Raw genomic sequence first — 15353 nt, 5'->3', positions numbered from 1 at the left:
AAAGGTTAGCTTGCTGCAACATGGATATTTTCATTAAATGATTGCAGCAAAAATGAAATTATTGCAAGTACAATGTTTTTGAAAATGGTATCTCATTTGGTTTGGCATTGGTCTCACCTTCCTGAAAGTTTTGGTCTTGACTTGGGCTCGGTTTGCTCTGGTCTCAGGTCCGTTGTTTCTAAACTGCAGCTCCAAACCACAGCAATAATACTGCTTGGCTTAGAAGATAAAGCAAACTACACAAATTATGGAAAAAGTACCAAGTGATCCTTTATTTATGTCAAATAATCCTTGACAGTCCTTCATGGAAAAACTATATTAATGAAATATTTATCATTAATCATTCAATTCGTTTAGCCCCCACGTGGAAATGTTTTGATTATAGATTTATAATGTCCCACCTCAAGGTTTATGACATGCAGCTTAACTTACTTCTCTGTTTTCTACTTTTATATTTTTCCTTCACAGGAAGCGATCAATCTGCTGGAGCCCATGACTAACGACCCGGTAAACTACGTCAGACAAGGTGCCCTCATTGCCTCGGCCCTCATTATGATCCAGCAGACTGAGGTTACCTGTCCCAAGGTGAGTGAGTCGGGAAGCTGGCTTTATTGTCTGCAGCCTGGATCAGTGAGTTGATCTAGACTTTTGTGTTCCTCATCAAGAAAAACTTTAGAAAGTAAAATACATCAGATTTGTGCGGAGAGAATCTATTTGGGAAGACTAAAACAGAGAACGTAGCTGGCATAATGGCACACACTTGGCCTTGAGGCGCCCCGGCCTTTGTCACTGACTGCTAAGAAATGCCAGACACATTTTCAAAGACTTCTCATCTGCACAGCAACAGATCTAAAAGCTTGAGCTGGTATGCAGGATTGTGCTAGGAACACTTTTCTTTCAAACGTTTAGTCGTTTGAAACTTTTCTTTTAAGTTTCAAATGACTAAACATCCAAGTTTTGCTTTGCCTGAAAAATATGTAATTTGTCAGACAAAACATTTTTGGAAAGATGTTTTTTATGACATAAATCAAAACACATTGTTCATACTGGTGCTTGCAATCCTTGAAAATGTTTGAATTTCAATTAGATGTTTGTAGAAAGTGCTTGATTTTTGTGTAAAGTCCTTGAAACTGCTTGATATTCAAACCACACAGTTTTGTAATTGAAATAAAGGTTGTCTTATATTTTATAATAAAGTCATTGATATTGGAGGATTTTTTTTGTTAATTTAGCATTTGTTTGTGAAAGAGACATTTCAAAACATAAAATAGTTCATGTGATCCCTGCTATGTAGAAAACTATAACATTAACAGTAATAAATGTAATGTAATAGTGAATTGAAACTGTCTTTTTGAGTTCCTTTGTATTGTTTTTGTTTCCAAAGTGTGGTGCTGTAAAAGTTTGAGAGTGCTTGAATTTTACTGTGGGAAAACTGCATAAACCTTGAAAACATATACGAACATATTTTCTTTTTAGGTGAATCAGTTCAGGCAGCTTTACGCCAAAGTGATCAACGACAAGCACGACGACGTCATGGCGAAGTTCGGCGCCATCCTGGCCCAGGGAATCCTCGACGCAGGTCAGTCTCCAATCAGAGCGGCTGCGGGTTTACCTTCACCTCTCACTGAGCGAAAGGTTAAAACGGTTGGTGGTTGTAGATGCTCTAAGTGGTCTCACCTCTCAGGGGGAACAAAAAGCTCTGCATTGCTTAATTACACGATGCACGAGGCTGACTGCGCTTTGTGGTTTCTCTGCGCCTTTCCACCACACAAAGTAACTCCGGGTGCTGACCACCCGTGTGTGCCGCTTCTGGAACAGATCAGGCTAAGGTGTGTTAGCACCCGGGGGTCCTACCTCAGCTCTACGCTGCTCTCGTTGGCTTCCACCTGGTGATTATTGTTTGCCTCAGAGTCTCTGTGTTTGTATGTCTGTGTGAATGTTTGTGGACATAAGCAAGCAGTCGGTGTGTGTGTGTGTGTGTGTGTGTGTGTGAGGTCCATGAGAGCTGTACATCATCATATAAAGAGGGCTTCAAACAAATCCCACAATCCCTCAATGTACAAAAGAACTGGTGAGTTCACACTGACAGAAAGCAGCTTTCTCGCTGACTTGTTTCCAGATGGAAAATACTTATTTGTAATAAATTTGTAATAAGCTTCCATTTCAGTTTTTAGAATACTTTTCTTTTTCCACAGAAGCAATCATGACAAAAACACACATATGAAATGAAGAAATATTTGAAAAAAAAAACCCCCAAACAAAGACTTTATTAAACTATTCAGTTCAGTTTGACAAAGTAAGTAAAGAAAGCCATCTTTACTCTGCCTCAAACAAACAGTGCTGCAGGGTTTGTCCAGATGACTGTAGATAATAGGTGGATTGTACCATCTCTTATTCCAAACCTTGACAGAGGAGCTGGCTGTAGTTGCAGCTGGGCATTTAGAGGAAATGTCACACATATCAAAGCTTTTCTCTGATTAGACCGACAGATGTAAAGATATCAGGGTTAAGTTTTGAGAGACCAAGATTGCTAAAACCACAAATGCAATTTTCTGGGGCCAAATATTTTGTACAAGCTTTTCTTTTATGAAGATATCTTCATGTAGAGATTAAGAGATAAGTGAGCAGTTTCTGATCCAGATGTTAAGTAAGGGAAAAAATTAAAATGGGGGGGGGAGGGAATAAAAAATGGCAGGCAACAAGGGCATTTATTAAAATTGCAGTATTATGTATTTTCCATGCAAATAGTGCCGGTCAAGAAACTTTTAACCTCAGTTGTTATAAAAATGCAGCATATATCAAACATAACTTAAAAGAAATTCAACTTTGTAATTTAAAGCCTTGAAATTGGGCCTCTGTCTCTTTAAGAATCTCCTGCTTTTTCTGACTGCACCTTCAACATGCCATCACAACTTTGCCCCTCTTTCAAGTCTTTAACATTATTCTTAGGAGCGTTAAACTGAGAAGTAAGTATGATGAGCTCAGCAGATGTGTAGTTCCACCAGGTGTTCGCTAATTGCTGCTGGCTAGTCTGGAGAAGATAAGTGGGAGAGGTATAGAGGAGGGGTGCTTTGTGGAAATAGGCAGTGGTTTGTATGACCTGGCAACCCAAATGGTTGCCAACGGAGATTCAAGGATTTCTCCAACATGCATGAAATACTGTAGTTATAGCAACATTCCAGGTGTGCTTATGATGAGGGAATAACATTATAATATGATGTAAAGCTCAAAAATGTTGATTCTACATAATACTTCCCCTTTAAGAGAAGCAGCCTAAGGGTAACCTCCGAGAAGCTCAAGTGGGAGGATATTTTTTCTTTAGTTCTTTGGGGAAACGATTGCAGCCTAATACAGGATATACCAGGAAGAAAACTTGTTAGAGGCTGGCCTGAAGGTTCACCTTAAAGTAGGAAGGCAAGATCAGAGCATATAGATGTCAGAATGGCCAGAATGTCACACAAAAACGAGTTGAGCTTGGAAAAGTGTTACTCCCAGATACTCTTCATCTGAGCACACTGAGCTTTAGCTATTTTGCAAAAAAGAGTTTGTGAAAAATTCACATTAGCGCAGTACAAACATGCACCAAAACACTCACTGTTCTTAATTTGGACCTACTTTGTGTCGGTCTGTCATATAAAATCTCGATGAGATCCACTGAGGTGTGTGGTTATGCAGCCTGACCAAATGTAGAGAGTTTAAAAGATGTTCAGCTGGTACCTACCTTCAGCCTGGGATCACTGTCACTGGTTTTCCTGTCAGCACTGAACAGTTTGGATGAAAGTATCTCGCTGCTAAGGCTCAATATAAAACCAGTCCTGGATCCAGTTAGACATCAAGCAGTGAATCACTTCACAGTCGGGCATCCCATCTTGTAATTTTACAAAGAGTCAAACAGTTTAGCATTCCTGCTAAAAGAGAAACAAACAACTTCTGCCTCCCACATAAACATGGCTCAAGCTGCTGATTGTTTTCTTTTTTTCTTTTTACTAGTTTCCACATTTCCTTTTGAATTCCTCAATCTGTCTAGCTTTAGCCCAGGATGGTTATTTTGTTTCAGGACCTACATTATTTGTCAAATCAGCAGAATAAACCCAGACTAGACTCTGATCGCTGGTGTTTTTTTGTGGGTTTCATAATTCCTCTACATCATATTCTGCTGCATAATACCAAAATATATTCTGATGGAGAATATGTACTAGACATAAGGCATGTTCAGGCTCTTGCAGCATAAATGTTTAAGTGTTCTGGGTCCTGCAGGTCGTTAGTAGTGTTTGAGGTGCAGGGAAATTGTATTTAATTTCACTGGAGGAAGCGATTAGAGCTCAGTTTCATGATCACTGGTCCTCATTAAGCAGGAAATGTCAGCCTCCAGCTCGTCCTTCCTCACTCTCCATATTCAAGTCTTCTTTTTCTCACCTCAGCAGTTTGAGCGTCCACAGGCACTCTTCAGTTTTACTGATATAGACTATTAATTTGCCGTTTTACCCAGAAAAACAACCCCTGACTTTATTCTCTTGTCAAATACGTGCTTTGGTTGTTCATACAGTCACGCTACACCTCTAAAGGATCGCCGTTGTCCCATCATCCCCCCATAACAACTCCCTGGAATGAAAATTGGCTCTCCAATCTGAGAGTTGGCAAAAACAGCAGGAGGAGATGGTGGGGGCTCCTTGTGAAGCCCACTCATACGCTTAAGTATTTAAGAGACTTTTAAGTACGGGCTTGTGGCGTGGCGAGCGGAGCTCGTTAGTGATTCTGGCCGTCGTTCAATCTGCTGCAGAGGAAGGAGGTTCAGATGTCAAGATAAAGCTCTTGTGTTGAAGTCATCCCATCGACCTCAGACCAGAATGGATGGGAGACGACAGCACGTGATTTAAGTGGTATTGTTTAAGATGAGTTCATTTTTAGTTGGAAGAACTACTCCCCTGTGAAATCATTTTTAGTTGGAAGAACTACTCCCCTGTGAAATACGCTTCTTCTCTCGCCCACAGAGATGACGAGTTCATCTGCTTGTTCTTCCCCTCCTTTTGTCTTCTGGTTTTTGTTTGCTTGTTCTGGACAGAAACACACTGGATTCTGTTGCAACTTTGGCCAGACATGTCGTTCACCTTTTCAGCTGACACCAAAGATAAATGTGACATTGTCTACTTTAGACGAGCACACAGTTACACTGTGAGTCATGCTGTTCTGAAAAATTGTCCCCTAAGTATTACAAAATAGTTTTGTCATGTTTAAATAAAATACCAGACTGAAAATTAATTGAGATGCTTTTTCTGACTTACTAATTTGTTTGGAACATGAAGCTCCTTTTGACCTAAACTAGTAAATATACCTAATTTATAAATGATTATATAGCATCTTGTTAAACAATTAAAAGGTTCACATGTTGCTTAAATATAATCTTTAATATTCCTATATATGGACATCAAATAAGGTCAGCTGAGCTGCTACACACCCTTCAATTTAATCCAAATTATATAAAAAAATGGTAACGATGGATGTAAAGATATATTCCTATTGGCATCGTTAGTGCTCATCATCTATCAGCCATCAGAGAGGTTTGTCAGTCCAACACCTGCATCTTATCCAGGTGTTGGACTGACAAATTATTTAGCTAGAAATGTAACTAAAATTAAAAGTAGTCAGTTGTCCTCAATCACTGCTTTGTAGATGAATTATGAATCTGTTTTGCTAAGATAAAGATAATGAATCTGGTTTGATCACAGGATGCAGGAGGCAGTGCCTGTCTGGGTGTACTTGGCTTGACACAACCTCTTTGTTAATTATGACCAAAACATCCCAAATTGGAGCCAGAACACGTCTAACTTTGGGTGGTGAACATCCTGGAATGAGCCCTTGTTAACCTCACAGTCCCTCATCTCATCATTTAGAGCACGACTGGTATAAACTGGTTCAGGACGGAAGACAGCTGTTTTAAAAGTTGAACTTTTTTGGTCACCGACTGTCAGTCTCAATATCCAGTTCAAACCAGAAGTTTACGCGCACCGAATAAAAAGACACATGCACCTTTTTTCTACTTCTGAAGTCAAATAAGACTAAATTTCTCTTGTTTTTGATCAGTTAGAATCTCCAAAATTATTTCCATTAAATAAATCCCACAATAATGAAAGAATGTCAAAGATTTATTTATTAATATCTTCAAAATCAGAAGTTTACATACTGAACTATTACTGTCTCTTTAAACAACTGGAGAAAGCACATTATGAGAACATTATGTGGAAATATTGGAGCGACATCTAAAGTCATCAGAAGTAAAACTTTGGGCACAGATTGTTTTTCAAATGGAGAATAGTCATCAGCATAAAGATAATGTGGTTATAAAGTGGCTTAAGGATAACAAAGTCAATGATTTGGTGTGACCATCACAAGAATCCTTCTGTTATATGGACTTTATTACATTGATATGTTGGACTATCTCTCACAGACCTTCACATCATTCTTTTCCACATAATCAACCTGATATTTTATTCCATTCTCAGTCATATTGACTTGTGTCTCTGCTCAGCCTGAAATGTCTCTCGTCTTCCTTTGTCCAGGTGGACGCAACGTGAGCATCTCTCTCCAGTCCAGGACCGGCCACACTCACATGCCGTCGGTCGTCGGCCTGCTGGTCTTCACTCAGTTCTGGTTCTGGTTCCCTCTGTCTCACTTCCTGTCGTTGGCCTTCACACCGACAGCCATCATCGGCCTCAACAAGGATCTGAAGGTACTGAAACAGTGACCTCTGACCTCTGCCTCTGACCGCTGCATGACTTGCTGTTCTGCTTGCAAATCAGCAAAAACTAAATACAAATGAGAAATATTCAAAATGATTTATTCAGATATTTTGCTATAGACCAACACAAAATAGTTAAAAATTACAAACCTTTTCTTAACAGATTTTCAAAACTGTGACACATTTCTTGTCAGCCCCTTAACTCTGATGTCCCTAAATATAATCTATGGGGGTTAGAGGTATCTAATTAGTACATATACAAACCCATTTACTAAATTAAAATATTATTGAAATTTATTTAACTCAATTTATAAAGTGAAACAATTTATAGATGAATTAAACACAGACTGATGTTTTAAGTCTTTATTACTGTTAAATATGACAAATTTCTGCTCCCACAAAATGAAAACAAGACATATAAGATTAGAATATAACATTAGACCAATAAACACACATTTAATGCAGAAATGTGGGCTAAAGGCAAAGTATATTTAATTCTGGATTTTTTCGTTATCTGCAAAAACTACTTTTAGTCTGACCAGTAAGCCTCATCAAAATCCATTGTCTAAATTTCTGGACTTTTGGTGGATATTAATATTATGCAGATTTCTAAAGGCGCATAGTTCATATGATTTAATTTGGGGGCATCGGAGTGAAGGGACCAAAGCTCACCACATTTTCATTTTTTTTCATATTTTTTTTTTTATGTAAAAAGTTATGCGTCATTTCCTTCCCTCTTAACAATTATGCATTGCTTTATGTTGATGTTTTTGGTTACAGCCTGACAGAATGTGACCAATCTAAAGGTGTAAAAATTATTTTAAAAATCGCTTTTGACAACATTTTATGTGTGATTTTGTTTCCCGTTGTGCATTTAGTGCAGAACGTCTGTGGCGGTCCTCTCTGTGGACCTGTTCTGGCCTCCAGCCATTCGAACAGCGGTGCCAACAGATCAGTGTGACATCCTGCAGCTTTAAGCTGACATTAAATAGGCTTTATCTCCTCTTTGCTTCTCCAATCAAGAGCACCTGATATCCAGGGCACTTTATGAGCTGCATATGAACGAGAATCTGCTTTAAATAATACAGAAGGAATGTAGGAACGCCGGGAGGTTTGGGCTGTCAGATCAACTCGCTGCATAGTTTTGGTTGAATCACAAAGCACAAACCTCTCACAAGTAGACTGAAAAATAACTTCATTTGTTATCAAATCATTTCTTTGATTCGATAACAAATGAAGTTATCATCGATTTGTTTTACTTCATCAAAGATGAAGTAAAACCTGCTGGTTCCACATACTGCAGCAGAACGCTGCTGTTGGAGTCGCTTAAATCATCTAGCTTTAGTGAACTGGTCTTAATCTGGAGGTTTACACTAAACAGAAGCAGCTGCAGCTTCATGACAGAACCCTGGTTCAGTTTCACAGAAGATAAAGTCTGCTGCTGTTAGAAGAAATGAATAACTGAGGTTTAAGCTATTGTCTCAGAAAGTTGGTTAGAAATGGATTTAACTCTTCATTTTTGCTTCACCTCAGTCCCTTGGATGACTTTGCCATTATTAATTTCAGCTCTTAACATAGGAAATGAATATTAATTCTCCAAAGTTTAAATCCCTCTTATGTCACTTTATTTTTTCATAAATTAGGCATTTCATTTTTAATCTTTATTTAAATGTGATTTTATTTTGTAAATTAGTTTCTAAATCAAATCCCTGGGTCTTTGGCCACTTAAAATAATGGTTTCCAGAAATTTTTTTTGCATCTATATATTTCTTCAAATTTCTTTCCTCTGAATGCTGTTATTGTCATTCTTTGCCACACACTATACTCTTTCATTCTCACTAATTTTGAAGTGTTTTAGTGGATCAGATGTTTTTTTGAGCAAAGTTATTTCTTTCATTTTAGTCATTGCATTAGTAAGAAATATTTGATTTAAAAAAATAATCAGGTGGCCAAGCCAGGTTAGAAATCTATATACAATATGCCTGTCAACACTCGCTACAATAATTGAAAAAAAGATTGTTTTGTTTTTTTTTAACGTTTGTTTTTGATTATAATATGAGAAAACCAGTTTGAAAGCGTACATATATTTGAATATGACTTGTTTATGTCAAAGCTCAACAGAACTACACGGTGACTTGGTGCATTTCTGACACTTTGAGCTTCTAATGCAGCAACCTTGATTTAAGCCTCTAGATGAGCAGCTGACTGCAGGCTGTACCAGACCAGATAGCCTGACTAATTACTAATTATACGTAATTATGGCATATCTGGGGTCTCAAACTCCATTCCTCTGGGACTTTTAGCTGTCTGTCTGCTTCACCTCATCTGAATTAAATGATTAAGTCATTAGTAGGACTCGTACTGAGATCATTCAATCATTTGACCAGAGATGCATCTAGACACTGGAGAACTGAAATTTTAGATCCCTGCTCAATAAATAGATCAGAATAACACTAAATGAAGGTTAAAATATCATAGTACAATAACCAATGTATTATTGTAGCATTAGTATGGTTGTTCCTTTTTGGTTTTAAGTAAAACCATTTATTTAACAATTCAAATTTCAGTGTACCTACTGTTCTTTAGGCAGGTTAGAATCGTTCAACGGACTGTACAGAACAGATCCATTACATTTGCTTACACAAAATCATTCTTAGATAATGAGATTTCAAAACACTTTTCCAGCAGACATTGTACCTGTTGACCAAATGTTCTAGAGCTCCTTGGGTTGCTAGGTAACAGGGCTGGACTTGAGTGGGGTTGCTAGGTAACGGCACAGAACCCATTGATTCTGACTTGACAGTTGGGAGGTTTTTGAGGTCTGGGGTTGTAACTCTGCTCAGTCTGGATGACTTCACCACTTAATATCTTGGGTGAGAACTGTCACTCTGCTAGATTGCTCAAGATTGGTCTTGGATGTAAAGAGTAACTTAAAACAGTGGATGGAGAAGAAGCATATCATAGCAGGTCACAGAGTGGCTCAGACAGTGTCCAGATCTCAGTCCTGCAGAAAATCTTTGGTTTGCGGTGAAGCTTCAGGTTTTTAAGCAGCAGCAAAGAAACGTAAATGGAACGGACCGGAGTTCCTCCTGATATGTCTTCAATCCTAATGACCTCCTGCAGGAAGCGTCTTAGCCTGCCTGGCAACAAAGGTTTCCAAACACCAAGGCATGTTTTGGAAATAAAAATACTAATAAAAAAAAACAAAACAAGAATTTCAAAGTAGTCTGATATGCTACATTTGTTATAGGATATAAAAATCTTGTTATCGCTTAAAAAGTCATCTTTGCTGCTTCCTCTGTTCAGATGCCGAAGGTGCAGTACCGCTCCAACTGTAAGCCCTCCACCTTCGCCTACCCGCCGGCTCTAGAGGTTCCCAAGGAGAAGGAGAAGGAGAAGGTGAGAACGAAGGCGCCACGGCGCATTTCTGAAATTTTTACTCCGGGAAAAACGATCTCGCTTCATATTGATTTGTTAATGATTTCACACACCCACTGGCAGAACTCATCATTTCCTTCCCCCATAGTGTTTATTTGCCTAACATCTTCTGGCCTGTTTATTCTCGGTTGCTCCGAACGTAGTGGAGAACGTAGCGGCAGATGTTTATTTTGTGGTCGGCTAGCTCTTGTGCTTTTAAAGCAATTTTTGTAGAAGGTCTGAACTGTCTGTGGTGTTGTCTTACCTCGTGGAAATGTCTCCATCTGTTTGCGTGGCAGGTTTCCACCGCTGTTCTCTCCATCACAGCCAAAGCCAAGAAGAAGGAGAAGGAGAAGAAGGAAAAGGAGGAGGAGAAGATGGAAGTGGTGAGTGGAAGCCTCCATAAGCACCTTCGTTTTCACTGGTCCTGCGTTTATATCGCTGTGGTTTTAAAAGAGGGATTCTTTTATTGCAGTTTGGGTTAAACATGATGTAAATAAACCTAATTGCATTTACGTTTTATAGGATACTTTTGATGTTGTAACATTTTGGGAGATTTCTACCCCTGTGGGAGGTTCACACTAAATGTTCAAATGTATTCTGTGTTTTTATTGGCTAATGGGGAAACTTTATTACACCCTTTACTGAATGCCTCTGGTATTCTAATAAAATAACTGTTAAATGGTCTTTTATTGGAGTATTTGAAGCACACATTCATTCTTCAGCCACTTAAGCTCTCCGAGTCCGACTCCGAACACACACCTCGCTTCATTTCTCTTCTGCCTTTCTTGATCTTTGAGATGGACCAGAACCGGTAGAGACTTACTCTGGGGTTTTCTTTGGGTGTGTGCTGCATGTTTGATTCGCTTTGCCACTCCGAATCTCGGCTCTGGGGCTGAGAGACAAGCTTGCAAATGTCTGGGCCGTTAACCTCATGAGGTTTTTAATTCCTGCTGGGCTGAATGTAACAGAGACCTTTCTGCTCACAAAAGTTTTCATCCCACCCAAATTGTTGCACATTTTGGCAAGTTACAACCAGAAATGTCATGTATTTGTTGTTTTTTTATGCCATAGATCAACTTGGAACGGAAAATAACTATGAAGTAATTATGAGTTTTGACTGGATTTGAACTTGAATTTCGGAATTCAAGTTTTAACTTCACATGGGGCCATTTTTCAAGATGGCTGACATTTCTGAGCCTCTTAGACCTTTTAATAGCATAAAATGTTACCCATTTTTAATTGAATGAACTTTGTCACATCGTATGTTTTCCACAATGATCATCTTATTCATGCAACTTTAAAGTAATGAAATGTCACAAGATACGACGCCCACTGAGGACTTTGCTTTTTACAAATCTCACATCAGTTGTCAACTGGAAGGAGGCGAAGATGTGCGACACAAACTGAAAGTTGTCTTAATGCTTAGCATTAGTTCGCACTAATTTTTTGTGGTTGTTTAACTTTAGCATCTGGTCATTTTTTTGTGTTTAGCCATTTAGCATTGTTAAATGAATTGGTGGTTAGTGAACCAAACGATTTTCTCTGTTCTCTATTACAACCATGGTGGCCATGGTGAAAATATCCACCAGAAAAAACAAAAATCGAGGAAATATATATGATTTCTATGGATCAAATTATCTATGAGTTTCATCTGTGATAAAAATTGGCAAATTTAGTGCAGAAATACATTTTTCTTGATTGCCATGTTTCCATGGTAAGAATGGTAGCCATGTCTTGGTAGGTTTGCAAATTAACCTCCTAATTTGAGACGATGGATTCCTTTCATTACTTTGTTTTTGTCTGTCACATAAAATCCCCCAAAAACCTTTTAATTTGTGGTTGCAATGTGATTTAGAAAAGCTCAAGGGATATCATTACTCTCTCCAGGCATTTACGTGAGAAATAAGTCAGTCCATTTTTCTGTTTATTTTTCCCGTTACAGGAAGTCCAGGAGGGCGAGAAGGAAAAGGAGAAGAAGGATGAGGAGAAGGAAAAAGAGAAGAAGAAAGAGGTGGAGCCAAACTTCCAGCTGTTGGAGAACCCGGCCAGAGTGATGCCGGCGCAGCTCAAGGTCCTGATGATGCCGGAGACCTGCCGCTACCAGCCTTTCAAACCGGTAACCACAGCCTCCATGTTCATGTGTAGAAACATCTAAACAATTCTTCACTTTAATAATGACATGCGTCCCATATAATTTTCTTACCTAAAACATTTCAGACAGGACATATCCTCCAAAACAAACTGCTAGGTTTGTTGGGTTCTTAAGCTTTTGACTCGTATCTAAAAGTCTAGAAACTTCCTCTCCGTGGCTATAAAGCAGAATCCGGCGTTCCTGCTGTAAATGTTGACATCTCTGCAGTAAATAGCAGGAACAGCGTGCAGTCACCCAATAGGAGCTCACCCCAGTCCCATAAAGAGGAAGCTCTGTTTGATTCTTGTGTCCAGCAGGGAAAGCTTCAGAGTATTGCGCTATACGCAGCGCTGCGTCAAGCGCCAAAAGGTTGTCTGCGCTCGTCTGAGGTTCAGTTGTGCCGCCTTCCTTTTAAGGGTTTGTTTTTGATTTAACGGTCGGGTTTAGGAAGTGGAGAGGTTTTACAGGCTTATCTTGAAATCTGTTGAATGTAACAGCATTTATTAAGAGATTTCCTGTTTAATTTGGTGGAGATTATTTTTTTCTTGCTTGACTTTTTTGATTTTGTTCATATCGAGCTGGCTTCAAGCCACCATCTTTCTGAGGCGCCGATGATTTAAAATATCACTCAGTATTTAACCTGTTAGCCCGCTGCGTTACTGATTGCTCTTATCCTTCTCTGACCAGCTTCACACCGGGGGGATCATCATCCTGAAGGACACCAGCGAGGAGGAAGAGGAGCTGGTGGAACCCGTCTCAGCTCATGGACCCAAAATAGAAGAGGAAGAGCAGGAGCCTGAGCCTCCCGAGCCTTTCGAGTACATCGACGAGTAGAAATGTTTCCACAGGAATGGTATGTTCACGTGAGCCTTGTGAATGTTTTTCTTGCAGTTTTTGCTTCTCCTGTTGGCCAAAAAAAGTTTCCACATTTACTGGCACCTGTGGTTAAAAAAAAAAAAAAGCAAAAATAACTGAAATCTATTATTAGTTTGTTAGGAAAACTGCTATCAAAACAGGTTAGCTTAAGATTTTAACCTTGTGTTGCACACAGGATGGCTAGAAAAAGGATAAGAGGCGAGGGTGGAATTAGGGTTGGGATTTTAAATGAGTTTCTTATTTAATGGACACGCAGTAATTTGCAAAATTATGTTTTTTTGACATTGGTCAAATATTGACAAAGCTACAGGAATCAAGGCTGTCTGAAGCTCAATACGGTGAACATGAACTCCTCATCCTGCAGAAACCTTCTCATGAACTCATCTGTCTTCAAGCGCCATAAGGATTCCTGGCTGCTTGATGTGTTTGTGTTGGACAGTCCGCTGCCCGTCTCCCTCTATCGGGGTGAACGGCTGTGTGTGGCGAGACTGATGAGGTGTCAATGACCAAATTAGGTCCTTGGTCCTTACCGTATCGTCTCTCCACGAGGCTGAAGCGCTGTGGCGGATTAATGGGCGCAGGGAGGATAGCCGGCTGACCTCATGGGTTTGGATTGGATGGTGCAAACAGATCTGAGGGCAGCTGAAGGTTTAATAAGGTCCAGGTTAAATGCACAGAACATGTTGAGTCATGGCGTCCTGACCACTGCCTGATCCAAAAGGTGATCACGCTTCTCTTTTGGGTAACAGCAAAAATAAGAAAAAGTTTTCAGCAAATTGCAGCAATTTTCAAAATAACGTTCCCAGTTCTGTTCTAGGAGGTTTATTGATTATTTTTTTAAATTTTCATTATCTCTGTTTTTCTCTCGTCAGACACAAGAAGACTTCAGATAGCAACGCTTAGCTCCCCTCTGTGTGTGTGTGTCTTCATATCCAGCCACATCCTTTCTTCACTTCTTCTACACGTTTACTTCCTGTTCTGGCTGCTCATTGGCTACTCAAAGAATATATCACGTTCTCATTTTGTATATTTTTTTTTCTGTTCTGTTCAATAAAGAAAAAAGACATAATGAAAATTGAAGAGAGTGGGTGTTTATTTCACCATCCGTGCCCTGAGGGAGTTTCTCTAATGTCATACATTTGATCTGGATTTACTTTTACAGCTGAGGCGATGTTTCTGTAAGAACGTTAGCGCTGAGTACTGGGAGTACTGGGAGTACTGGGAGCCGAGGAGTCGCCTTCATAACCTAATCCTCACATATCCAACTGAAAAATGCAATGGAATAGTAGTACAGCAGCTCAGTAATTAAAATATACCCCAGTATATATCGTTTAAAAATATTTAAACACAACATAAACTGAATATTAATGAATCACCTACATATAAAATCTAAATTTGAATTGCAGAATATGTGAAGAGTGTGACCCGACTTATTGTTTATATAAATATTGCACAGAATGGACTGCGATATGAGTGCAGAGTGAAGATGAAAGACTTTGTAGTGTTGGTCTGTTCAGTGTGTTTACATCAGGGGTGTCCAATCTTTTTGTCACTTGAGCCAAAATCAAAAGTTATCATGGACCAGAAAAAATATAATTTTTTAAAAATTAAAATCAGCTAAATGTAGTTTTTTTAATCTGCTCAACAATAAACTAGACCTTGTTAAACAAAAGCCATCCGGTTAGCTTATTGTTTAAAGCTAAATTGATGAAAACTGAAAAAATGTTGAATGTATTCTCGTCAATAAAAACCGGATTTATTTCGGTCTTTATTAAAACTTGGTTGATTATGGCAAGTGTTTTCAAAATAAGGTGATTAAAAGCAGATGTGGATGCACCAATGAGTAGATATCAACTAACCATGACAATAGAAGGAAACCTTTGGAGCCCTGGGCTGCTGTCTTATGTCTTTTATAAAGTCTGGCCCGGTTGATTACTCTGAACCTAAATGACAACATATTGATTCTAAAAGGTTGATTTTGACCTATCAATCAATCAAATTTTATTTGTATAGCACATTTCAGCAGCGAGGCATAACAAACACAAAAACACAAAGTCATGCAACATAGAATTAACAATCAAAACATTACATTACGTCAAGTGCCATCATTAAATTTGTAATTGATTACGTTTCAAATACAACAGGTGGGTTTTAGTCGAGATTTAAAGGAAGTCAGTGTTGCAGCTGCTT

General features: G+C 38.9%; 1 protein-coding gene across 2 annotated transcripts in view; it reads left to right on the top strand.

The window, feature by feature from the left end:
• Window positions 1–14243, top strand: part of psmd1 (proteasome 26S subunit, non-ATPase 1) — a 35034-nt gene extending 20791 nt beyond the window's left edge. For both annotated transcript variants that reach the window (XM_028028020.1, XM_028028018.1), the window contains exons 18-25: window positions 469–585; window positions 1477–1579; window positions 6558–6727; window positions 10043–10135; window positions 10453–10539; window positions 12099–12272; window positions 12975–13140; window positions 14036–14243. In XM_028028020.1, coding sequence (XP_027883821.1) covers window positions 469–585; window positions 1477–1579; window positions 6558–6727; window positions 10043–10135; window positions 10453–10539; window positions 12099–12272; window positions 12975–13121 — 891 coding nt within the window. In that variant the 3' untranslated portion in view covers window positions 13122–13140; window positions 14036–14243. The remainder of the gene's footprint in view (window positions 1–468; window positions 586–1476; window positions 1580–6557; window positions 6728–10042; window positions 10136–10452; window positions 10540–12098; window positions 12273–12974; window positions 13141–14035) is intronic.
• The last annotated feature ends 1110 nt before the right edge of the window (window positions 14244–15353 follow it).

This window comes from Xiphophorus couchianus, chromosome 9 (genome assembly GCF_001444195.1).
Source record: "Xiphophorus couchianus chromosome 9, X_couchianus-1.0, whole genome shotgun sequence".
Taxonomy (NCBI): domain Eukaryota; kingdom Metazoa; phylum Chordata; class Actinopteri; order Cyprinodontiformes; family Poeciliidae; genus Xiphophorus; species Xiphophorus couchianus.
Note: the sequence above shows the minus strand (reverse complement) of the source record. Positions and strands in the feature narration are given on the sequence as shown.